The sequence below is a fragment of the Sminthopsis crassicaudata genome, chromosome 4 (assembly GCF_048593235.1).
Source record: "Sminthopsis crassicaudata isolate SCR6 chromosome 4, ASM4859323v1, whole genome shotgun sequence".
Lineage (NCBI taxonomy): Eukaryota > Metazoa > Chordata > Mammalia > Dasyuromorphia > Dasyuridae > Sminthopsis > Sminthopsis crassicaudata.
Window position 1 is genome coordinate 227421879 of NC_133620.1, and position 26191 is coordinate 227448069.

The following is a 26191-nucleotide window of genomic DNA, read 5'->3' on the forward strand; positions in this document are numbered from 1 at the left end:
ATAACTGAGAGTTAAAGGAAACCAGGGAAGCCTGTAAGCAGAGATGAAGAAGGAAATTATTCTAGGCTTGAGGGACAGCTGGAGAAAATGCCAGTGTCCAGTTTATAGGAACTGCTAGGTGGTCAATGCCACTGGACTGAATAATATATAGTCAGGATGGGAATGGGGGTAATTAAGATGAAGAAGACTAGCCAGGTAGGAAGTAGCTAGCTTTAGGACTTTGAAAAGCAAATAGAATTTTATGCTTGATTTTTGAAATTGATGGGGAGCCACTGGAATTTACTGAATTGGTGAATTGGTTCAGGGTGGGGTAGGGAGGAAAATAGGGGTAGATCTGTACTTAAGGAAGGTCAACTTGATAGCTAACTGGAGGCTAGTATAAAGTAGGAAGAGACCTGAAGCAAAGAGACCAATTAACCAGTTTTTGCAGTAGTCTATGCTGTAGGTGATGAGGAACTTCACCAGATGGTGGTAGTAATAAAGTCCTGGGTAGCAATGACTTTCCCATTGCCAAAAGATATATTTATGTGAAGAGGTTATGGACAAAATAAAGAAGTATTTTATCTCACATAGAGAAAGTCACCATAAGACATGGGGGAAGGGGTGTGAAAAAAAAACATCATGGGACAGAAAACCATGGCAAGCTAACCCCAAAAGAAGTTCAACAAAGATGGCATAGGCCATGGACAGATATATGGAAATTTAACCTCAGGGGGTTTGGCATCATAACTTGGCTTTGATTGAATACAATAAGGTGGGATTACCTAAGATCTCCATAGAGTAGAGCTATTAAGGCTGAGCAGATCTACATCAGTGCCTTTCCTTGCTTACTTCAGGAAATAATATAATCTTATCAGCACGTCAGACTTTCTCTGACAACCCCATCTAGTTATCCAAGACCAAGACCTCATTGGTAGTTAAAAAGTTCTGGTTAGCTTTCTGGAGGTCTTGGGACCAGCCTTTGTTTCAGGAGAGTAATCATCACAAGAATAGCCAGGGATAAAGTCCAAATTCTTTATTATCTCCTTCACAGTCTGTCTCCTTCACCTGGGACCTGGCTAGCTTTCTGGAGGGCCTTCAGAAGGGACTTGGTCTCAGTGGAGGAAGCAGTAGAGCCACCATGAAGGTCTCTATCTTGAAGTCTCTCTGAGCTTGAGCTCCAGCCTCCAATTCTTTGTCTCCTCCCAGTCTCTGTCTGGCTGTGTTTGTCCCAGTTTATATGCTCTATTATAATTACATCATTACAGTAGACTAATTATAAACCAATCATTATATCACTAGGGCAATCATACTGAACTAGAGAACTCACTTGCTAAATTAGATAACCATCATCTATCTTATCAATTCCACTGAGTTAACACTTTGTTTAAATCAGTCATACTGAGCCTTAAGTATATTTCTCCAAAGTTCTGCCCTTTACAGGTAGTTTCAGATGAAAGGGGGGGGGGGGGCAGAAGAGATAGAAACAGCAGGACTTGACCATGATTTGACATGGGGGGGGGGGTTGAGAGAATGTGCTCATTTAAGGTGATTTATCAGATTGTGAGTCTAGCAATGGGCAAATTAGGAAGAGGAGAGAGTTTGAGGGGGGAAGATCATTAGTTCAGATTTAGACATGCTTAGTTTAAGATGCACGTAGATATTCAGTTGAAGATATTTAAAAGATACTTGGGAATATGAAACTGGAGAAGTTGAGGCTAGATAAGTAAGATCTGAATCATTTGTATACAGATAATTGAAACCACGGTAACTGATTAGATCACCAAGTTAAGTAATGTAGAGGAAGAAGAGAAGAGGACCCAGGACAGAGACTTCAGGGACATTCATGGCCATCAGGTGTGATGTGAGTAAAGAGTCAGTGAAGAACATAGAAAAGAATTGATCTAGCAGGTCAGAGGAGAACCAGGAAAAAAGCATTGTAATGGAAACTTAGAGAGTAAAGACTAACTAGGAAAAGAGGGTAATCAACAGTGTCAAAAGCTATAGAGTTGTTCAGCAATATGAAGACTAAGATATTCAATTCAGCAAATTTTAAGGAATCATTAGTAACTTTGGAGAGAGTAGTATGCTGATTATAGAAAGAGCAGTTGATTGCCCTGTGCCATCCTTTATCTCATCAGACGCTTGTATTCTTCTAATCTCTCTGATGAGCTCAGGCCCCATATTACTGGACAGCTCCATCTTGGTGTGTCCTGTTGCTATCTCAAATTCATTATGTCCAAAATCAAACTCATTATCTTTTTCTTTAAAACTACCATTTCTCCAAATTTGCCTGTTTCTGTCAAGGGTACTGCAACTTCTAGTCATTAAAATTTTAAAACTTGAGATCATTCTTTGTAGTGTCCTGTTGTCTCTCAATTGTAATCCTTCTCTGGGAGGAGGTTTCTTTTCTGTAAATCCTTTTCTCTGTGAGGTTTCTTGGGAGGCTTCTGGAGCCTCCAACCAGAGCAAAGGTAGAATCTCCTAGAGTGTGGGAATCAGACTCTGCCTCTGAGAGTGTGGGAAGTCTTCTCTTTGACCCAATCCAGGCTGCCTTCTCCTTTTATCCTCCCAGAGAATGGGCTTGTGGGCACTCCAGGGCTTTGTGGGAATTACTTACAACCAATGAACTTGCTCCTTTTAAAGGTGTAAACTCCTTTTAAAGGTGTGAACTAAAGGTGTGAAATCTGAGCTAGAGAATTGTTAAGTATGGACTTAGCACCTAGTAAGAACCTAACATCTCCCCCTTTCTTTTGATTTAGAATATAGGGTGGTCATGACCTTGAAACAGTTATACATAATCCATCAATATAGGAGATATTACATATAATTATATAAATTACATAAACACATAGTATCATAATACATGCTAGAAGTGATGTAATAAATAACATGATCAAATAATCATAAATTGAGAATTTATACATGTCCATAAGTTCATTGTCCATTAGTTCATGTGCCAGAAAGCCAATAATTCCTGCAAGTTTTAAAGTCCTACAATAGTCTCATTTTGTGTTAGGAAATCCAATGATTCCTGCTGGTTTTAAAGTTCTTTAACAGTCTCCTTATCAGCCGTGCTCTTTCAGTGTCAGATGTTTCTTAGATCTTCTCCTTTGTTTTGAGGTTTTTCTCTTTTTCTGTCTTCTCTCCAGGTGCTTGTTGCCACCCATCTTTTTCCTTCTCCATCTGTTTCCTTCTGTCTGTTAAAATACAAGCAAACCCTCTCTCCCAGGCAGTTAACCTATCTAATTTCCTCCTATTTACCACTTTCTAAATCTCCTCTCATCATCTGGCAATTACATTGGAGCTGTTTGCACTGGACACAGTTCTGTTGGTTTAAAAGGCCTGTATTCTCCCCAAGTGTAATCCATTTCTGCAATCTGATTGCTTTTTGGCTGACTTATCAGATAATCTCTTTCTGCCATGTGATTGCTTTTCTGCTGGTTGATCAAATCAGAGTCCTGACCTTCTAAAGGCTCTTAGTTGCCATCATGCCCCACCTATTTTTTGATTGATATTTTGGAGCTGGGCTTCGCCTCTCATTTCCCTGGGTCAATCTACATTCGGAGGCCCAGTGGAAGCCCTTGTGACATTTTGGACATGGAGTTTTAGGTCTTCTTTCAGCCTGTCTTCTCACTCTATCTCCATATCTACATTGAACTCTTAGATGTCCAACTTTTCCACATTGAAAACATCTGCGAGTTTCTCTAAAAGTCCCTTGCCAGGAGGGACCCTGTCTTTCCATGTTCATCATAGTCTGGATGTAAAAAGTATTTGTTCCTATTGTAGCACAGCGTCTTATGATTTCCTCTAAAGAAGCATTTTTGTCTAGTCTCCATATAATTCTCTTGCAAACCTCATTGGCATTTTCCATAGCCAAATGCCTGGTCATTATTTCTGTAGCTGCATTTTCTCCAGTAGTTCTTTTGACAGTAGTTTGCAGATGTTCCACAAAATCTGCAAAAGGTTCATTGGGACCTTGCTCTATTTTTGTGAAAGCTTCCCCTTGATCTTTCTTTCCAGGGAGGAACCCCAAGCTTTTATTGCAGCCTTAGAAATTTGCTCATATACTGTTATGGGACAATCAATCTGCTCTGAATTCTCTCCATACCGACCTTCACCTGCTAGTTGGTCAAAAGTGAATTGTGTGTTAACTCCTGTTTCCATATTGCATCTGACTTGAATTCTACATAATTCATGAAACTCTGAAAGCCACAAGTTTTGTCCAGGTTCTGAACATGTCCTAGCTATAGATTTCCAATCATTCGGGGTTAGGATTTCATAAGACAAACCATCTAGTAGTAACATTTTAACATAAGCTGATGTAGCCCCATAAAGGGCACAACCTTTTTTCAAATCCTTAATTTTATTCAAATCTAAAGGAGTATATCTTCTCTTTTTTTGACCTAAAGAGTCAAGCTCTTCAATCACAGGATATGCATGTATAAAATCACTTACATCCTGTCCCTCTCTCTTAGCCTTAATCAATGTTTTTTCTAATCTTGTCGTAGGCTGCTTAACAGGCAGTTCTGTTTGTGTTTCTGCCTTTTCCCCTTCTCCTTCTTCCTCCACCCCTGAAGGGTTAACTGAGGGAGGAGATAGGAAATGCTCCTGTTGCTCAGAATTGTACTTAACTCTATTCTTATCTGATTCATCCTTTTCACCTTATTTAGTTGGCACCTCCCCTTCTTGCTCCTCCTTCTTTTTCCTTATTCTATAACTTATTTAATTTCCTAAAGCCAGTTGAATTATATTGTAAGTTTAAAGTATGTCTTTGGAAATTGAGTTAGAATTGTACTTAACTCTATTCTTATCTGATTCATCCTTTTCACCTTATTTAGTTGGCACCTCCCCTTCTTGCTCCTCCTTCTTTTTCCTTATTCTATAACTTATTTAATTTCCTAAAGCCAGTTGAATTATATTGTAAGTTTAAAGTATGTCTTTGGAAATTGAGTTAGGTCCATTTTTGTTGTAGTATTGACAAAATTCCTCTCCTACTAATTTCCATTCCTCTAGATCCAATTCTTTTTCCAGAGAAAAACAAGGATAATGGCCTGCACAATTTTTAAAAGTTTAGTGATCTCCTCCAAAATTATAATTAATCCTTAGCTTTTCATAACCTTGACAATGCTCTCTAAACATTTTCCTTGAATAGAAGCAGAAGGCTGTTTTCTAAACATTTGCCCCATTTCCCTGAAATTCTTTTTTAGCTCCTTCCCAAAGTTTCCTTGTTACTCATGCTTATTTCTGGATCCGAGAGACTTTTCCACTGAGATCTGAATCGGAGGCTTTTCCACTGGAATCAGGATCTTGTCTTTCCCTGTTCGGGCGCCAAATTGTAGTATCCTGTTGTTTCTCAATTGTAATCCTTCTCTGGGCGGAGGTTTTTTTTCTGTAAATCCTTTTCTCTGTGAGCAGGTTTCTTGGGAAGCTTCTGGAGCCTCCAGCCAGAGGAAAAGTAGAATCTCCTAGAGTGTGGGAATCAGACTCTGCCTCTGAGAGTATGGGAAGTCTTCTCCTTGATCCAATCCAGACTGCCTTCTCCTTTTATCCTCCCAGAGAATGGGCTTGTGGGTACTCCAGGGGCTTGTGGGAAGTACTTGCTCCTTTTAAAGGTGTAAACTCCTTTTCAGAAGCCTAAAGGTGTAAACTCCTTTTAAAAGTGTGAACTCTGAGCTAGAGAATTGTTAAATACAGACTTAGCACCCAGTAAGAACCTAACAATTCTTAAATGTTTCTTCTTCCTAATCTCCCATATCATTCCAGTAGTTGCCAGGAATTGTTGCTCCTACTGTCACATGTTTCATATCTATCCTCTTTTTATTAACTAATACAGCCACCACTCTAGACTGTCACCCAAAACTATTTCCAAAGCTTCCTGATGTATTCTCCCCATTCCATTCCATTTTCCACAGCTGCCAAAATAATCTTCCTAAGGCACAGATCTGTTAATGTCATGTAATATCTCTGCTCAGAAGTCTTCAGTGCTTCCCTCTTGCCTTTAGGACAAACGCTTAGAGTTTATAGCAATCCCAGTCTGGTTCACACTCATTTTTAAATTTTTTTTCACTATCTCTCATAGGTTTTATATTCTAGTCAAACCGACCTTGCTAGGACCTGAACTCAACATTCTATTTCTTATTTCTTTCTTTATATGTGCTTGGAATGTTTTCCTCCTTTCCTGATCCCCCACCTCCCAAAATTCTTATCTTCCTATAGAGCTTAGTTAAGTTAAACAGTTGTTAATATTCTGTCTCTCCCCTATGTTATGTCAGATTAAGTACTTATCTGTGTATGTTTTCAAACTTCAATAGAATATAAGTTCCTTCAGGACAACAATTATACTTTTCATTGTTGCTGTCACTTAGTAGATGCTTTAAAAATGTAAAATTGAATTGAATTTTCCCCAGGCTTAAAAAACAAAACAAAAAACAAACAAACAAACAACTTTGGCATGAATTTGAGAACACATTTTTCATTAGATTTTTTTTTTTGATAATTTGGCACTTTTATGTTATTCCAGTATTAAGATAGCAAGCAGATTAATCAATTCCAATAATACAGAATAGTTTTTATTTCTCTATGAGGAAGGAAATAACAAGATTAAAAAGCAGACATGCAGCTTAAATTTTTTTTAATTCAGAATGTATTGTTTTAATAAAATATTTTTCCTATTTATATTTTGTGATTACAATTTTATTAAGAATGTGAAAATTATGTGAGAAAAATACACACTCCTAGACCTCTACTCATAGCAGATTTACTTTTTGGAAATAGTAGTACAAATAAAAATCAAGGCTGCTGACTCTGATTTTTCCAAAATAACTATTTCATAGTAGAATAATAGAGTATTGTGTCCTTGAACAAGTTTTATGCTCTTTTTTTACTTTGCATTTCTTTTTTAAAGTACTTTAGTATTTTTTCCAATTACATATTAAGATGGTTTTCAACATTCATTTTTGTAAGATTTTGAGTTCTAATTTTTTCTTCTCTCTTCTTTACCTCTCCCACTCCCCAAAACAGCAGGCAGTCTAATATAGGTTTTACATATATATATATATATATATATATACACATATATATACACACACACACACACAATCATTTTAAACATATTTCCATATTAGCCATGTGGTACAAAGAAAATCAGAACAAACAGGAAAAACCATGAGAAAAAAAGTCAGGCAACAACAAAAGGTAAAGTGGTATACTTTGATTCACATTCAGTCTCTATAATTCTCTGGATGCTGTTAGCATATCTATTCCAGATCTATTGAAATTGTCTTCAGTCACTATATTGCTGAAAAGAGTTAAGTCTGTCATAGTAATCATCAAATAATCTTGCTGTTACTTTGTACAGTTTCTTCTGATTCTGCTCACTTACTCATTTAGTTCATGTAAGTCTTTTCAGACTTTTCTGAAATCAGCCTGCTTATCATTTCTTATAGAACAATAATATTCCATTACATTCATTTACCATAATTTATTCAGCCATTCCCCCATCTGTGGGATCCACTAAATTTCCAGTTCCTTGCTACCACAAAAAGAACTACCATAAACATTATGGCATAGGAGTTTTTTTCTCCTCTTTTATGATTTCTTTGGGATACAGATCCAGTAGTTAGACCACTTGGATTATTGTGTAGTTTTTAGCTTTTTGAGTATAGGTCCAAATTGTTCTCCAGAATGGTTGAATCAATTCACAACTCCACCAACAATGTATTAGCATTCCAGTTTTCCCGCATCCCCTTCAGTACTTGTTATCTTTTCCTGTCATCTTAACCAATCTTATACATTTTAACATTCATTATTTAAAAAAAAAAACAACTTGACTTTCAACTCTCCTTCCCTTCAATCCCTTTGCCATCCATTTAGAAGACAAACAGTGTTATACCTATATTCTCTTTAAAAATAAAAATGACATACCTAATAGCTATAAAGTATGTACCCATATACTATATAAAACCTATGTGACTCAAACAAGGCAACACACTAACTTTTCCCTTTAAATAATATTTAGTGTGACACAATTTCATGACTTCTTAAGAGACAACCAGCCTTGGAGTCATCTCTTGGATTCAAGCACTATATCTTGTGTATCCTGACCATTTAGGATTTAACCATTGAGTTCTCCATGCAGCTCTCTAAGATTAGTTATAGATAAGTTGTTGAACTGTATCAGTGAAGAGTGTTTCAAATTGGGAGTTTTCTATAATTAAATTACACATTTCCCCTTCTTCCAAAAAAAGCCAAACAGACATATCCTGCTATATACAAAGCTCATGTGTTCATAATTCTTACCTTATTTTTCTTTTAATGTATGACTCATCAGGATCATAAAATTCGTGAGTTAATTTTGATAAGCATCTACTTTGGAAGTATCTTGGAAAAAATGATTCAGACATTTGTTTTGCTGCTCCCTCTTCATTTGTTGTCGCCTGTGATTTCATTGATATGGGGTACTTTCAGTAAGAAGACTCACTTTTCCAGTATACATTTGCAAGTCAGAATTTTAGAGAGTTTCCTGGTGTATAAAGAGGGCAACCCAGGGTGACATAGCTAATCTTGGTCACAGATTAGACATGAACTCAGGTCATCCTGAGTCAAAGGCCGATATTCAGTCCAGCATGCTGTAATACCTCTTTAGCTATCTTCTTCTTTTTAAAAAAATTTTCCACATTGCAAAGCAAGGAATTTAAAGTTGATCTTTTTTTGTTTTGTTTTTATGTTTGAAACAAGAAAGCTTCTACTTTTTTGATCTGCTTATATATGCTATATAAGAAGCTTCTCTTTGCAATCTATTCTTTTATAAGGCGTACTCGCCTTTAAAATACATAGTTTCATTGGCATAGAATTTTTCATTCTTTGGTCTCTATTATAGTCTAGGAAAACATCTATTTTTCTTTCTGGCCTATTATTTCTCTGCACAGAAGGTTGTCTTCCCCATATTTATACCTTTTCCTTTTGACCACCTCCCTTATCTGAAACCCCTATCCTTTAAAACTTTTATACTTGGAACTCTGCTGGCCAGAAACTTCCATATTCTTTGCTGATTTCATTATCTCTACCTATGACCTCAGAGGTGGGACACCAATGAGATCTGCTTGAACAGGACCCCTCCCTTGTCTGCGATATAATAAAGGTGCTCAGATTCTAACCCTGCCATGGTTCCTGAAATCTCTTAGATGCTGTTAATTATGGACCCAGGAATCTATTGTTGATTCCCTCTACTTACCATCTACTGAATTCAGTCATACCTTATACTCTCTAGTCACATCTCTCATTATATAGCTTTCACTAGTTGTATAACTCTTCCTAGTTCCACCATTAGGAGGTGTGAGATTCTGTACCATGGGGATAGAGTTGGTGGACTATACTATTTTGGCTGGCAAAGGAGTCACTGAGATACCCTTGTATTGTATACTTCACTTATTATGTACTTAACTACCTTCTATTCTTTTGGGACCAGTGAAACTATAAGACTTTCCTTAAACATGCCAAATAAAAGGGCCTATTAAGTAAGTTATAATTTTGATGCTACTATCCCAGAAACAATAATGAGTGATAGCATGTCCCTAATCATAATATTGCTTCCTGAACAATGTTGTTACTGTATTAAATTTGACTTTTCAGGGCCCATGTTTCTTAACCTGGCAAACTTGGGACCCATTTCTTTTGATTATCTGTAGTGATGAAATGGTCGTATATGATATAGCTAGCCCAATCAGGACATTACATTCAATGGATGTGAACATCCATTAGAATACTCACCAACTTTCCCTTGTTATTCGCAAGGGAAAGTCTTCAGGTTACTCAAGTATCCCTAGGTACTCAATGTCACTTCTCTTTCAAACACCAAAAAAAAAAAAAAAAAAAAGAGAGAGAGAGAGACTTCTGATTTTAGTATTGACCATCTAATTTTTTTTGTGAAACCCCTTTGGTCCTACATTAGTACATTCCTTTCCCATTAATATGGTTGTTTCTCAGTGTCAGACAGAAAGCTTAAGAAGCCAGTAATTGAATGGCCAAACTCATAAATATATATTTAGAGTTGAGTTTGATCCTGAATCTGTATTATCAGGTTTTTTTTCTTTGTATGCAATCTATTGAATGTTGCTTTAGGAGATTTTTATATTTGTTAGTTATTTAAGCACTGATTAAGAGAACTTCCCATGTAATATTGAGATTTTTCATTCACAAACATGGCAGAATTTAATTGCCATGATGAGTGCTGTCTTTCAGATAAATCATCTTGATCAAAACATTTCTGGAACTCCTCTTAGAAGAAACTACTTTCAAAACTAATATACCAGTTATGTAATATAACAATCTCAACTGTAATTACAAGACAGTTTTCCTCAGCTCTCTACCATTTTTTACTTGTTTTCTTCTTCCTTAATGGATTATAAGAAAGGAATTAAGTCACCATATTATAAAAAAGGGAATAAGTCTACATCAGATCATAGCATTATAGTTCATACTTTATGACCCACACAAATATCACAAAGTGTTACTCTTAAAGCATAAATGTGACTTTGTTACTTCCTTGCTCCAATGATTTCTTCATTGCTTCTAGGATCCAACACAAAGTTCTCTATTTGAAATTTTAAAAAACCTTTCACAATCTGATTTTATCCCCACATTTATTGTACATTATACCCCTCTATATTCCCTGTAGTCTAGCTGAACTAGTTTACTTTCTATCTTTCACATACCATGCAACATACCATATCTAGTCTCTATGCCTCTATACAACTTCTCTGTCCCTTATGCCAAGAATTCACTTTCTCTTCACACCATCCTTGCTATTTGTCTACTATAGAAAAAAAAAAACCATAATTTCAATAAAGCAAAACAATGCCTTCAAGGATTTATTTTTCCAACAAGTTGTCTCCCATGCTTATGTCTCAATCATAGATTATTCATTGAAAGATATAAATGAGAAACAAGTTTCATAACTAATTTTTAATATCACACAAGGAGTAGAGAGACAGCTGATCACCAAAGATTTTTATCATTCCTATGGAAGATGTCCATTGCAGAGTTTTAAGTGAAAGAAGGATTCTATAGAGATGGTAAAGCTCTCCAGATACTACTTATGGATAACATTTTGATGATTACAGAAGCCTCCTAAATGAGATTCAATGTTACTCAAAAGACTTAGGCCTGATTATTCCATAGGAAAAACCAGTAGATGAAAAATATCTTTTATTTAAACTGATCTCTACTTCAGTGGATAACCCATAGAATTGGCATTTATTTTGATAAACATTGGTTATAAAATTGAATAAGAGCATACTTGATTGCATTTAAGGATCTTTTAATTTCCCTAAACGCCTCCTTGAAATAAAGGATCATCTTTTTAACACAAGGACTCCTTGAGCAATGCTGTTTGGCTGTAAAGTGTGAAATTGTCTCAAAAGAATTAAAAGTTACAGGTTATACACAGGTCAGTGGAAAGGAACATGGTGAGCCTGAATATGTTGGTGTCTATTGCCACAAAAGAATTATCCAGAAAGGGTGTAAAGGATATCATCAGACAGCTGGATGGTGCATAAAGAAGGCTTCCACTCTCACACCTGGAAGCATAGTCACTTTTTGTAAAATTGATATATTATGTCCATTATTTGGCTATTTGGTCTTCCTTATTGTCAAGTAAGAATTTTCATTAACTTCAACTCAACTAAGTTTTATATCAGGTGGCTACTATTTACAGAGTAAGATATAATTCCAGCTCTGATAGAGCTCACATTCTACTAGAAGAATAGGGTACATGGCATAAATGCCTATGATAACACTAGCATATGATAAACAAAAAAGAAGAGCACCCCCATCAACTTTCTTGGTTCTTGAGAAAAGGCAGATTGTTGAAAGATGAAAGACAATACTCTAAAAAGAAAGGGAGTATGTGCTGCTTTATTTTAGACACAAAGCTTCAACATTTTTTTTCATATTATAGAATAGCTTAGCTAGATTCAATTCAGTTTAACAGATATTTGTTTTTAATTTCTTTAAATTATCAAGCATTTTTTCTCTCCCTCTATCCTCTTCTATCTCTGAAGAAAGGGAAATATTTCCATGTTAGCCATGTCCAGAGGTGCTACATATTTCATCAGCTCTTATCAACAAGTATTTATTAAGCAGTAGAAATGCATGGCCCTGGAACAAAAGAAAAAACAGTCTTGTTTCTACATGTATTCATGTAAGTAAATCATCAGGAACATATAAGTTAATGCAGAATTATTTCAACAAAGAGAAACTGCCAAGAACTACAGAGATCAATAAAGGATTAGTATCTGAGCTAGAATAGATTCGTGTAGTACTATGTTTGAAATTTAGAGCTTTGGCTTTTTTGCCTAAGTTAATGTGTGACTAGAAAAAAATGTTAGGTTCTTACTAAGTGCTAAGTCAGTACTTGACAATTCTCTAATTCCGGCCTTTACTGGGAGTTTTTACTTGTGAATTCCTGGAGAAGAGTTTGAATGCTTAGGAGGAGCAAGTTCATTGGTTGAAGTAATTCTTCCCAGAAGCCCTTGCATTATCCCACGCCCATTCTCTGGGAGGATAAAGAGGGCAGCTCTTCAGGAAAAAGGGAGTTGTTTTCTGGACCAGACTTCAGGCTGCTCTCTGCAGGAAGGGAAGTCGGCTCTCTACAGGAAGAAGAATCTGTCCGAGAGATTTGAGTTGAAACAGCAGTTCTCCTTCAAGAGAGCGATCAGCAGCTTCTGGAGACAACAGCACATTACAAAAAACCAATTGCTAACCTTTAGTACTTTTCACAATAAAAACACAGTGATTTAGGCCCCTGCATAAGGGTTGGCTTATGTTTGCAGTATTTGTGATGCAGCATATTATAGTGGAAAAAAGAACACTTGCTATGAAGTCAGGAGAAACCTGTGGTTCAGTTCTTATTTTTAGAACTTTCCCACTAATAATGACTGATTATTTCACCTCTCCATCTTTCAACATTTCCCCTGTAAAATGGGGGTAATACTGACTATCCAAAGATGGGCTACATTCCTAAGGTAACACATCCATAAAATGGAGGAATGTTAGCATTCCATCTAATGTAATCCCTTCTTTACTGAAGTCTGAGGCCCAAGAAAGGTAACTTTTCCCAGGGTAACACAGTAGGTCACAGGTTCAGGACCTAAACTTATAACATATGAATCCAATATTTCTATTTTACCATGGGAGCTTGCTCCAAAGATTTAACATTTATATTGAAAGAAGAGAAGTCATTTTGAAATACAGATTAAAAATTAATTTGAAACTCTGAACACTGAACATGAAGTAATAGGAATTGAATTTGAATCACACCTACCACTGACTTAATCTGTGTGACTTTAAGCAAGTGATTTAATCTCTCTGGGCTTCAGTTTCTTCATATATAAAATTTTTAAGGTAGTTGACCTAGATGAAATCAAGGCTCCATTCAACTCTAGCTCTTTCACTTTCATTCCTATGATGAATTTTACATGAATCATAAATCTCTGGGAGTGGAGCCAAGATGGTAGAGACTGAACAGGACATTGCCTGAGCTCTTCCCCAGCTTCCTTCAGAAACAACACTAGATCAAGCCTCTGAATGGATTTTGGAATGACAGAACTCATAAATATTCAGAATGTAATAATTTTCTAGCTTAAGTATCTTGGAATTACTTCAGGAAAGGTCTGTCTCAATTGGGCAGGGGGACATGTGGCCAGCATAGAGACTTGGTGAAGAAGACTGGTGTGGGGAATCTAGTAAGAAGCTATTAGCCAAAATAAAGCAGTGTTGGCTGCTCTGTTCTTGTTCAGAATGTCAGTAGAACAGCAGACCTGCTGTGAGTCCTCCAGCACAACTACAGAAGACAAACTGTGAGCCTTGAACCCTAGCATAGTAGCAGGACTTGGCCAGCCCATTCAGTGAAGAAGGGAAGCCTGCAGCATTGACCCTAGTGCAGTCATGAGAAGCCCCTGTCACCCAGCAGAGGAAGCTCAGAACACTCTCCCTTGTGCCCTAAGAGTAGAACTCAATTTTTAAAAATGATTTTAAAAAGTGAAAAAGACTTTGCCCTTAGAGAGCTACTGTGGAGACAAGAGAAGACCAAAACACAAACCCAGAAGAGGACAGCAAAGGCAAAATTATCTCAGGTGATGCCTCAGAAGGGGATATGAACTAGTTTCCACTTCACAATGCTCTCTTGGAAAAGTTCAAAAAGGATCTTAAATGAGAGCAGAAGAAAAATGGGAAAGAAATGAGAGCATTGCAGAAATTATGAAAGTTTGGGAGGAAAACCGAATACCTTGGAAAAGGAGGAATAGAAACTGAAGAAAACGATGTCTTAAAAGTAAATTTGGTAAAAAGGGAAAAAAATATACTGAAGAAAATATCTCCTTAAAAAATAGAATTGGCAAAATGGAAAAAAAAATCCACTGAACAAAACAACTCTGTTAAAAGTACAATTGGCCAAATACAAAAAGATTTTTAAAAAGCCAATGGAAGAAAATAATTCACTAAAAATAAAAATTGAACAAATGGAAGTGAATGACTGAATGAGTAATCAATAATCAAATAAAACTTTTTTTAAAATGAAAAAATAGAAGAAGTTGTTTTTCATTGGAAAAACAACTGATCTGAAAAATAGATCAAGTAAAGAGAATCTAAGAATTATTGGAATGCTTGAAAGCCATGATGGGAAAAAAAAAAAAAAAAAAAAAAAGCCTAGACATCTTTCAAGAAATTATCAAAGAAAACTGTCCTGATATCCTAGAATCAGAAGATAAAATAATCATAGAAAGAATCCACTGACCACCTCCTGAAAGAGAACACAAAATAAAAATGCCAAGGAATAAAGAAATCGAAGAAAAACTGCCCTGATATCCTAGAAGCAGAGGGTAAAATAATAGAAAGAATACACTGATCAGCTCCTAAACAGACCCAAAATGAAAATACCAAGAAATATTGTAGTTAAATTATCAGATCAAGGAGAAAATAGTGCAAGCAGCCAGAAAGAAATAATTCAAATATCAAGGAACCAAAACCAGGATTACCCAAGACCTATAAGCTTTCACATTAAAGTATCAGAAGACCTGTAATATGATATTCAAGAAGGCAAAGAAGTTTGGACCAAGAATCAACTACCCAGCAAAAATAAGCATTATCTTTCAGAGGAAAAGATGGACATTCAATGAAATAGAAGATTTTCAATTATTTCTGATGAAAATGCCAGAAAATATGATAAGACTCAAGAGATACATAAAAAGGTAAATGGGAGAAAAATATATATATACATATATATTTTTTTTAAAAGGTTAAAATGTTTACATCTCTATATGGGAAGAAGATACATGTAACTCTTAAAAACTTTGTCAGAGTAGTTAGAGGTATATTTAGAGGATGTAGTTATAAATTGACTTTAGTGTGGTGATAGAAAAAAGAAATTAGGGTTAGAAAAAGGATTGTGCTGGGAGAATAGGAAGGAGGAGGTAAAATGGAGTAAATAATTATATCATTTGAAGAGGCACAAAAGTATAGTTGGGGGAAAGAGCATTGTTTGAATCTTAAATCTCATCAGATACGGCTCAAAGTGGGAATGGCATACATACTTAGTTTGGTATAGAAATTTATCTCATCCTATAGGGTAGTAGAAGGGGAAAGGAAGGAGGCTAATAAAAAATCAAAAGTATAAAGGGAAAGGAATAGGAAGGAGGCTGGAAAAAAGAGAAGGCAGATTGAGAGAGGTGGTAGGCAAAAGCAAAACATTGGTGGTGAGGGAAAGGAAAAGAGCGAGAAAAGTATAAACTAGGGAAATGATGATGGCAGGAGATAAAGAATTAGTAATCTTAACTATGAATGGGAATGGGATAAGCTCTCTCATAAAATGGAAATGGATAGCAGACAATGGATTAAAAGCCAGAATTCTACAATATATTGTTTACAAGAAACACATTGGAAGCAGAGAGTTACAATCAAAATAAAGGTGAAAGGTTAGAGCAGAATCTATTATGCTTCAGCTGAAATTAAAAAAAAAAAAAAAAAAGAAAGAAAAACAGGGGTAGTGATCCTAATCTCAGATTAAGCAAAAGCAGAAAATGGATCTAATTAAGAGAGATAAGGAAGGAAACTACATCTTGCTAAATAGGGTGCCATATACAATGAAGAAATACCAATACCAAATATATATTCATCAAGTGATATAGCATTCAGATTCTTAAGGAAGTTAAATGAGTTGTAAGAAGAAATAGACAGCAAAATTATATTAGTGGGGGATCTCAATCCTCCTCTTTTAGACCTACATAGACCTAACCACAAAATAAAGATGTCAAAGAGATGAATAGATTTTAGAAAAGTTAGGTATGATAGACCTTTGGAGAAAATTGAATGGGGATAGAAAGAAATATACCTTTTTCTCAGTGGTACATGGCACCTACACAAAAATTGACCATGTATTAGGGCATAAAAACCTTATAATCAAATGCAGAAAGACAGAAATAGTAAATGTATCTTTTTCAGATCTTGATGCAATAAAAATTACATATAATAAAGAGCCATGGGAAAATAGACCAAAAAATAATTGGAAATTTAATAAAATCCAATCCTGAAGAATGAGTGGGTAAAACAACAAAACATAGAAACAATAATTTCATCCAAAAGGATGACAATAACGAGACAACATTAAAATAAATAAATAAACTTCTAGGACACAAAGCAATTCTTGGGGAAATTTTATATCATTAGATGTTTATAGAAATAAAATAGGGAAAGAGAAGATCAATGAATTGGGCATGCAACTAAAATTATAGAAAAAAATTTAAACCCAATTAAATATCAAATTAGAAATTCTAAAAACAAAAGGAGAGATTAATAAAATTGAAAGTAAGAAAATTATTGACCTAATAAAACTAAAAGTTGGTTTTATGCAAAAGCCAACAAAATAGATGTTAACTTTAGCAGTAAGAGAAGAAAAACAAATTGAAAGAATTAGAGCAGATAATGAGGAAACAAAACTATCACTCTTTGCAGGTGTGATATGATGGTACTTTGAGAATCATAGAAAATCACTTATAAAAACTACTAGAAACAACAACGTTAGCAAAGTTACAGCATATAAAATAAACCTACATTAATCATTGCTATTTCTCTATGTTATCAACAAAGTCCAACAGCAAGAGATGGAAAAAGAAATCCCATTTAAAATAACTGTAGGTAATATAAAGTGTTTGGAAATCTACCTGCCAAAACAAAGCCAGGAACTAAATGAACACAATTACAAATATACAAAGAAAATAGATATTGACAAACATCTAACACCCTCTACCAAGATAAATTTGAAATAAGTTCATGATTTAAATATAACAAGGGATAGTCTATCTCTCAGATCAGTAGGTCTCAGTGGAAAAGGAAAGAATTTATGGCCAAAGAAGAACTAGAGAACATTAAGAAATACAAAATGGATAATTTTGGTTACATTAAATCAAAAAGTTTTGTACAAACAAAACCAATGCAGCAAAAATTAGAAAAGAAGTAGAAAGCTGGGGGAAAAAATTTACATCAGCATTTCTGATAAAGGCCTCATTTATATAGAAAATTGACTCAAATTTATAAGAATACAAGCCATTCCCCAATTCTGATAAATGGTCAGAAGATATGAACAGACAATTTTCAGATGATGACCTTGAAGTCATTTCTACTCATATTTTTAAAAAATGATCTAAATCATTCTGGATTAGAGAAATGCAAATTAAGACAACTTTGAGATACCATTTCACATCTCAGATTGGCCAAGATGACAGAAAAAGATAATGACAAATGTTGGAGGGGATCTGGGAAAACTGGTACACTAATGCATTGTTGGTTTCCTTCAAGACTTAAATCTACTGACTTTATTGCACTTTCCTCCCCTACCAGTGTACCCTTCCTTGTTAATGCTTTCCTCTCTGAGATTACCTTCTATCTATTCTGTTTATATTGTGATTTTTTTTCTTTGTCTTCCCCCATTAAAGTGAGAGCTATAGGGACAATTAAAATTTAAAAGTCAAAGCCACATTTTTAATATTTCTTTGTATCCCTACCACCCTGAACCTTCCTGATCTCCTTTGATCTGTGGAAACTAAGCAGGGTTGAATCTGCTTAGTACTTGGATAGGAGGTCTCCTGGGAATATTGGGTGCTGTTGGATTTGGGGACAGCTAATTGGTACAGTGGATAGAATGCTAGGCCTGAAGTCAGTAAGACTCATTTTCATGAGTTTTAAATCTGGCCTCAAACACTACTATCTGTGTAACCCTGGGCAAGTCATTTAACCCTATTTTGCCTCAGTTCCCGCCCTGTAAAATGAGCTATAAGAAGTGCAAAACCACTGTCTTTGCCAAGAAAACCCCAAATGGAGTTACAATGAGCCAGTCAGTATCAGTGTCTCCACTCCTTATCCCAAAGCCTACTAAAACTTAATAAATGCTCAGTGACTAAGTGATCTCCCACATGTTAGCACCTTCCCTCTAAATTACTTGTATTTATATATCTCTTCTTATACAGGTTATTTCTTCTCCAATAGAATATAAGCTTTTTACAGGAGGGACTATTTTTATTTTTATATTTGTATCTCTAGTATCTAGAAAATTTTAAAAGTAAATGCTGTCATATACTATGATAGATTTTGGTTTATGAGAGATTGGCACGTTTTAGATTTAACTGTTTTTTGAATTGCATTGAAAATAACATTTAGAAACTACATAAATTCATCACCTATCTTCTTGAAGTAAACTTATCTATAACTTAATATTATTCTATGTTGAACTCCCAACAGACATCAGGTGATAATCTGTTTATAATAGATTTCTAGTAAAATTACAATTATATTTCCACTAGGTATGTCTTGTGGACAAAGCAACAGTGACTTAGAAGCTCTGCATCATGCTTATCATCATATCGATCAATCTTTGGGAGACACAGATGAGCCAAAAATTGAGAGTAGCAAGAGCTTGTTGCAGGATGCTCCTCAGGAAATGGAGGAATGTTCAAAAAACATTTCTACTTCTGAATCTGGTAAAATGTTAATAACAGTGTGATGTGATTATTGCTTTATTTGGTAGAACAAAATTGAAGTCCTCTTATGCTCCTAGGATATAGAAATACAGCTTTAAGCAATGGTAGCCCTTTGTTTTTAATGGGATACTTTTGGATAATATATAATTTACATGTAATTCACTGTATGTCTTTTATTATGTCTATCTTCTTAGTTAAAGGATTAACTCAAAATCTATACTAGGCATCATAGGTTTAGCTAAAGTTTCAACCATCAAATGGAGTAAAATTTCAATTTCCAAAAATATATACTGAACAAAAAGAATTTTAAATGTTTAAAAAATTTTTTGATTAATGAATTTTCTTTTTTACATGTTCTTAACCCATGATAAAGGGCAGCTAGGTGATACAGTGGATAGAGCATTGAGCCTGCAATCAGGGAGACTCATTTTTCTGAGTTAATATCTAGCCTCAAATTACTTACTAAAACTGTGTGATCCTGGGCAGGTCATTTAATCTGTTTGCCTCAGTTCCTCAGCTGTAAGATGAGCTAAAGATGGAAATGGAAAAACACTTCAGTATCTCTTCCAAGAAAACTCCAAATAGGGATCATAGAGGATCAGCTATGACTGAAAAATGACTTATCAACAAACCTATAGAGCAGGGGCTCCCATGGGCCACATGCGGCCTGCTGAGGATGTTTATGTGGTCCGCCAGGTTATGGGAAATGGGCTGAGGGGAGGAGACAAGTGTGAGTTTTTGTTTTTACTATAGTCCGGCCTTCCTACAGTCTGAGGGACAGTGAACTGGCCTCCTATTTAAAAAGTTTGAGGACTACTGCTGCAGAGGGTCAGTATATAGATCTGATTTTCATTTGTAGAAAAAGGAAGTTCTGTTTATGATGTAGAAAGACAGCTGTCTCTGCAGTTGTAGGGTATTGTTTATATTATGCTGACAGGCCATATAAAGAAAATGTAATTTTGATTCTAATTTTCTCAGAACTGATCTGTATTTTTAACAATTCATGTAATTCTTTTATTCTCCTAGACCTGCATACTGTAGAGGAGTTGATGAAGCCTATTAGAATGGATTCATTACTTGGCAACTGTTTTGCTGGGCAGCCTGTCAGGTAGCAATTTCTTGATATATGTTCTATTTTTAAAATAAAGGCTCTGGGCAATTTTAAAGCAATTTCCTCTCATCCAAAAATATTTCCATTTATTTATTATTGTTTTATGCTAGCATTATCAAGTTCAAAATCAGTTAGATTTTTATGTGCTCTGATTTCCTGGAATTGATTTCTGATAATTTGGAATTTTGTTTATTTATTAGTTGCCTAAATCAGTTTAAGAATTAAATGGTAATATATTTAATTGGGAAATCCTTAATAGATCTGATGTATGATCAAATTTCTGGATATTTTTTAAATGTTGTTTTCCTATGGAAAATTTAAAAATTTAAAATGTTGTTTACTTACTCCAATGTCATTTTGCATGAAAGCATTTTGAAATACAGAGATAATTATGATTCATAACAATAGTAAATTTTTTTTAGATTAGAATGCTGTCATATACTGTGGTAAATTTAAATTTTTTTGAGAACTGCTTTAGTTTTGATCAGTCAGCAAATGTTCATTAAATTTCCATTGTGTGCCTTACATTAATCTAGGTACAGAGGAAACAAGGACAAAAAACCAAAACAATTCCTATTCATAATAGAGGAGGCAATTAATGCATATAAAACTGCATATAAAACACTTGGAGATAGCACTAATAAATATACACACGAATATAAAAATATATAGCATAAAGTTAAGAAATACAAACATAAACACACAAAATGTTAAATACAAAATAGTTTGGGAGAAAGGGTACTTGGACTTGAGGAGACCAGTAAACTTTTTTGCAGGGGGGAGCACCTGGGGGTTAAGTGAATTGCCTAGGTCAAATGGCTAGTAACTATTAAATGTCTGAGCTGGAAGTTATACTCCTGACCCCAGGGCAGTTACTGACCCCTTCAACTACATATCAATGGAAGAGAGAGGGGAACTCTTTGAGGACCAAATTAGAAGGAGTACATGCCATGCATGGGAGAATAGCTAGTACAAAGGCACAGATATAAAATACTGAGTGTTACAAATGAGGAACAAAGAGAAGGCCATTTGAATTAAATTTCAATGTGCAAAAGGAGGGAAATGTTCAGTGAGACTGGAAAAGTAGATTGGGACCGCGTTTTTTTAAATGGCTTTAAAAGCTAAACAGAGGAACTTATATTCTTTTCTAAAGGTAATAGGATCACTGGAGTTGGTTAGATAGGAGAGTGAAATGGTCAGTTCCAGATTTTAACAAAGTTACTTTGGCCGCAGGGTATAGAATGGATTGGAGTGGTGAGTCACTTGAGACATGAAGACCCAATGATAAGAAGTTGCAATAATCTATAGAGAGGTCATGAATGTCTGAACTAAAGAAAATAGTTATGTGATAGACAGAAGGTACAAAATGCAAGAAATATTGTAAAGAAAGGAATGGCAAGATTTAGTACCTAACAAGTTATATGGAGTCATGATGTTGAGAATTATGTACCATGGACTAAAAATATGATGGTACCTTCAACAGAAATTGGGAAGTTTTGAAGAGTTTTAGACACATTGAGCTTGTTCTTTCCATCCATCTTAAAATGTCTGATCAGCAATTAGTGTTATGGAATGAAGCTTAAGGGAGAGACTGAGATTATATTATGTGTATATGAGAGTCATCTACTTAGAGATGATAGTTAAACCATAGAAGCTAATGAGCTATTGAGATAGAATTATGTGGAGAATGGAGAAGAGGGCCCAGGACAAGATAATGTAAAATTACTCAGTTAGACGATCATGCAATGAATAATAATAAGCTAGTAAAGGAGACCAAGAAAGAGTTAATAGACAGGCATTGAACCAGGAGAGAGGAATGTCCCATTTTTTAAAAAAAATTACATAATTTTTTTCTGTTTACAAAATTATCTTTCTACTTGAATCTTTTGCTAACTTTGAAGGAAAGAATGGATATATATATATTTTTTTCTTTTTTTTTTCTTTTTTTTTTTCCCCTGAGACTGGGGTTAAGTGATTTGCCCAGGGTCACACAGCCAGGAAGTGTTAAGTGTCTGAGACCAGATTTGAACTTGAGTCTTCCTGAATTCAGGGCTGGTGCTCTATCACTGCGCCACCTAGCTGCCCCCTATATTTTTTTCTTATATAAAATAATATAAATCTTGTTAGTTTGGGTCACTATTAAAAAGATAGAGCTAAGTAAAATTATTTCTTTATATTGTAATGCCATATACAAAGCTGATGAGTGGGCTAACATGTTTTTGAATGAAAGACTAAAAAGAGTAAATGAATAAAAATAAATTACATTATAATATTGAAGTGCTTACATTAAAAGAAATGTTTATAAGTAATAAAGTTAAAAGACTTGAGCTAACAATCTCAAAAAGGCCAATAAAAATTAAATTGTCTGTATTCATCTTTTTATAGCACAAAAAAATTGATTGATAATAAGACAACTGAATTTGTTAGCCCTCTACCTCTTAAGAAACAACCACCTGTAATATCTCAGGAACAGCAGCAGCATTTGGACCAATTTTTTGAAAAGAATGAGAAGATTTTTTTGCAGAAGACTACAAACAAAATTAATGAAAGTAGTTTGCCAAGAGTGACTTCTACTGAAGAACATATAGATAAAACGCAACTTGATGTTTTAAGAAAAAAACTGTATCAAGATTCTTCACCCTTATTTCATGATAATAAAATTAACCAAGTAAGTATTATTTCAGATCATTAAATTTTTTTTTCCCCCCCCTGAGGCTGGGGTTAAGTGACTTGCCCAGGATCACACAGCTAGGAAGTGTTAAGTGTCTGAGACCAGATTTGAACTGGGGTCCTCCTGAATTCAAGGCTGGTGCTCTATCTACTGCACCACCTAGCTGCCCCCTCATTAAAAGTTTTAATCAGAAATATTATAGAAATTACAAACAATATAGCTCATCTTAATTGCAATACTTGTTATCCTGGAAAATATACTGGTTGTAGAGTCAGAAAGAATGGATTTACATCCCAGTTCTGCTACTGATTACATATGTGATCTGTGTCATTTAGACTAGGAGTATAAGACCTTTAGTTTTCACCTACTTTTCTTATGTGTAAAATCTTTTAGCTTAAACAACTCCAGAGATTCTTTCCGTTTCTGAACTTCTTCTGATCTACGTAAATAGCTGAAACCCCTGAACCATCAATCAATAATAAACAATAATGTAACAAATAATGAATTTATTAGAAAATTATTAAGTTTGGTGAGTACAAAAATAAGTCCTTTATATTAGAGTTTAATAGAATCTTATAATCAGTAGTATGGGCTGACTGCTTATTGTGTGCCAAATGCTTACTTGAAAAAATTGGACATGGAATTTGTTTGGGGTCACAGCCCTAACTCCCTAGTGGCCCAGGCCTTATGTGACCAGCACTGCCTGTCTACCTGAAATGGCAAAGATTGTGAGCAATGAGGGACGAGAGCCAGGGTGGTGTGAGACTCCGTTTATTACAAAAACTGCAGGTGCTTTTATCATCTTGGTGTTTGTTTCTAGTTACTACTTCATACGTAATCACATCCTAACCTATAGTAGATACATGATTCTCTACGGAAGCTACACATAGATATGATGTGTGCATCCTTTCCTATTAAGGATTTTCAAAGTCCTCCCTTCCTCCCAGTACCATCTTGTTCATCCTTACAAGATTACCTGAGCTGTGTCCTGTGCAATGTCCAAGGCTGGCAGGGGGTTGGCAGGCCCTCTTAAAAGAATTTGATTAGTAAGCAAAATTAGATTTAATAATCATTCTTACTCTATATTTGTAAACCAGAAATTTTTAATCCTATTTTGCATCTTTTATGCTGTGTTCACCCATTTAGGTTTTATAAAGTATGAAAAATCATGTTCCCATAGTGGCTTATTCACTCCTATTAAGGCTGCAGAAATATATGAATAGGGCACTTCAGAGGTGTATCATTGAATAGGCTGAATAAGGAAAGAAAAGGTGTTTAGTTAGGTTAAATTTAAGGCTTTCCAGTTTCATTCACATTTCTGTTTGTTGGTCAGTGAAAATGAGATTTTCTATGCAAGGCTTACTTTGTAATATGGGTAAGACTATTAAGAATTTAGTAGGGTACTTGGAGAACTCTTTCTTGTCCTTGTTAGGTTGTATTCTCTTAAAAATGCATCTTTTAATGATTATTGTGACTTAGCCATGGTTTTACTTCACTTACTCCTTTACTTTACTTATTAAATTCTAATAGCTTGAGTAATATGTGCTCCTTTCAAATTCTTATTCATACAGGCCATCAGACCCCAGTTACCTCAACTGAGCTCTGGAGAGGATATCAGTCCTATCATCACTAAACAGACAACATCCAAGAAAACAAGAAGTACACCTCCTTTACTTAAGAGAAAATCTCAGAATGGACCCTATGCATCTGTGAGAAGCTCAGGATATGGAAAATCATATTCACCAATAAAAGCTTTTTCTACTGTTGAAAAGAAAACATCAAAGGAGATTATGAAAAAGGAAAATTTAAAATCCAAGTCCCCTCCATATAAAATCAGGCAAAAAGGTAATAGGTTATGATACTTTAATCATTTGTATTTACAAGCTTACATTTATTTCAGAAGAGACAATTTACACAAACAAGTATATAATAAAATACAAGGTAGTTTTGGAAGGAATGAGGAATTGTACAATACTGAGTGTAATTTTGTATTTTTCTTTATTTAATGGGTTGTCATGACCAAAGAATTTATCACCTTATTCATCCTACTGACAGTGACCTTGTACTTTAGGAAAGATGGTACCACAAAAGTAGCCTTGGTCTACTTTTAGAACAATATCTGAAGCCCTTCCAATAAGCTTGAGCTTTTCTGATACAATATTTGTGAATCGTGATGAGGCATTATAGTAAGAATTGATAGAAATCAATATACATATTAATGGTTTTATGTGGCCTCACTTTTACAATCCATTTGACTGTCCTGTTTTTGTTGTTTTTTAATGTCCAATGAAATTATATCCTTGAAAGCCATTTATTTCAATAAATTGACTCAGTCTGTTGAGAATTAATAAGGATTCTTCCCAAAAAAGACATGACATCAGTGCTTAAATAATTTAACCTTTGTCACCTGATTCATTTTACCTGTATCAGAGTCTTATAATTTAGAGTGGGAAGATATTTTTATCCTAGTTCCTTATATTTGGTAACATTGTATCTAAGTGCTTTTTTATTTTTTCCCAAAATTTAGGAAATTTATTTGCAACAAAAGTAATAAAATCTGGAGCTGCAGGTAAACAAGTGACCAAAACTGAAAGTGGTCTGACTACTCCTAATAAATCAGTTGCTAATGATCCTCAGCGTCAAGTTCCTCCAGGAGCAGACTCCCGACTACTATGTCCAGATGTAAGTCATGACACTTTATCATTCTTAAAAAAACCTATTAAAATAAAAATGAGAATAATTATCATTTAGCATTTGTTTTAAAATGAAAAATTAGTATTGTATTGTTTTAAGTATTCAAACCATATATGTATGTCTACCACAATAAGATGATTTTTTTTTTTTTAAGTAGGATTCCATCTTAAGCCCTTCAGAAAACCAAGAAAGAGAATTGTTTTGGCTCAAAAAGGTTCAAGAGGCAGAAGAAAAGTGGAGTGGAGCTCAAACTGTAATTGAACAAATTAAAGCTACCTTCTCAGAGAAAGAGAAAGAACTTGAAAATAAGATGGAAGAAATAAAGAAAAAACAGGAAAAAGAACTTTTTAGAGTGAATCAAGATAATTATATACTTCAAGCCAAGGTATTGTAGCTATGGGCTGTTTTTTTCCCATCAAATATTCAGTGTACTCCATTTATTGTCTATCCTAGTGCTTTTTTGCTTAGGATTGCTTGATATATATAGTAAATTTTCCTCATAAAACTTCCAAAAATATACTAAGAAACTTCCCCTTCTTAAAAAGTCCAAATTGGCTCAATTCTAATGACATCTTACTTATTAATAGTAGAATCAACTCTCACTATCTAGAAAACATAATTTCTGTCTCCTTTATGACTTGCTCTCAAGTCTAACAAACTAGTCATGTTAATTTTGTTATTTTACAATTCACTGAAATTGGTTCCCAT

General features: G+C 34.8%; 1 protein-coding gene across 7 annotated transcripts in view; it reads left to right on the forward strand.

Annotated features, from left to right (window-relative positions):
* CEP162 (centrosomal protein 162) overlaps positions 1-26191 on the forward strand; it is a 127685-nt gene that overhangs the window by 51141 nt on the left and 50353 nt on the right. For 6 of the 7 annotated variants that reach the window (XM_074310379.1, XM_074310380.1, XM_074310381.1 and 3 more), the window contains 6 exons: positions 18831-19007; positions 20034-20115; positions 22504-22786; positions 24361-24634; positions 25317-25471; positions 25641-25868. In XM_074310379.1, the coding sequence (XP_074166480.1) occupies positions 18831-19007; positions 20034-20115; positions 22504-22786; positions 24361-24634; positions 25317-25471; positions 25641-25868 (1199 nt within the window). Of the gene's footprint in view, positions 1-1526; positions 1844-18830; positions 19008-20033; positions 20116-22503; positions 22787-24360; positions 24635-25316; positions 25472-25640; positions 25869-26191 lie in introns of those variants that run through there. The other variant, XM_074310384.1, reaches the window with a different exon arrangement.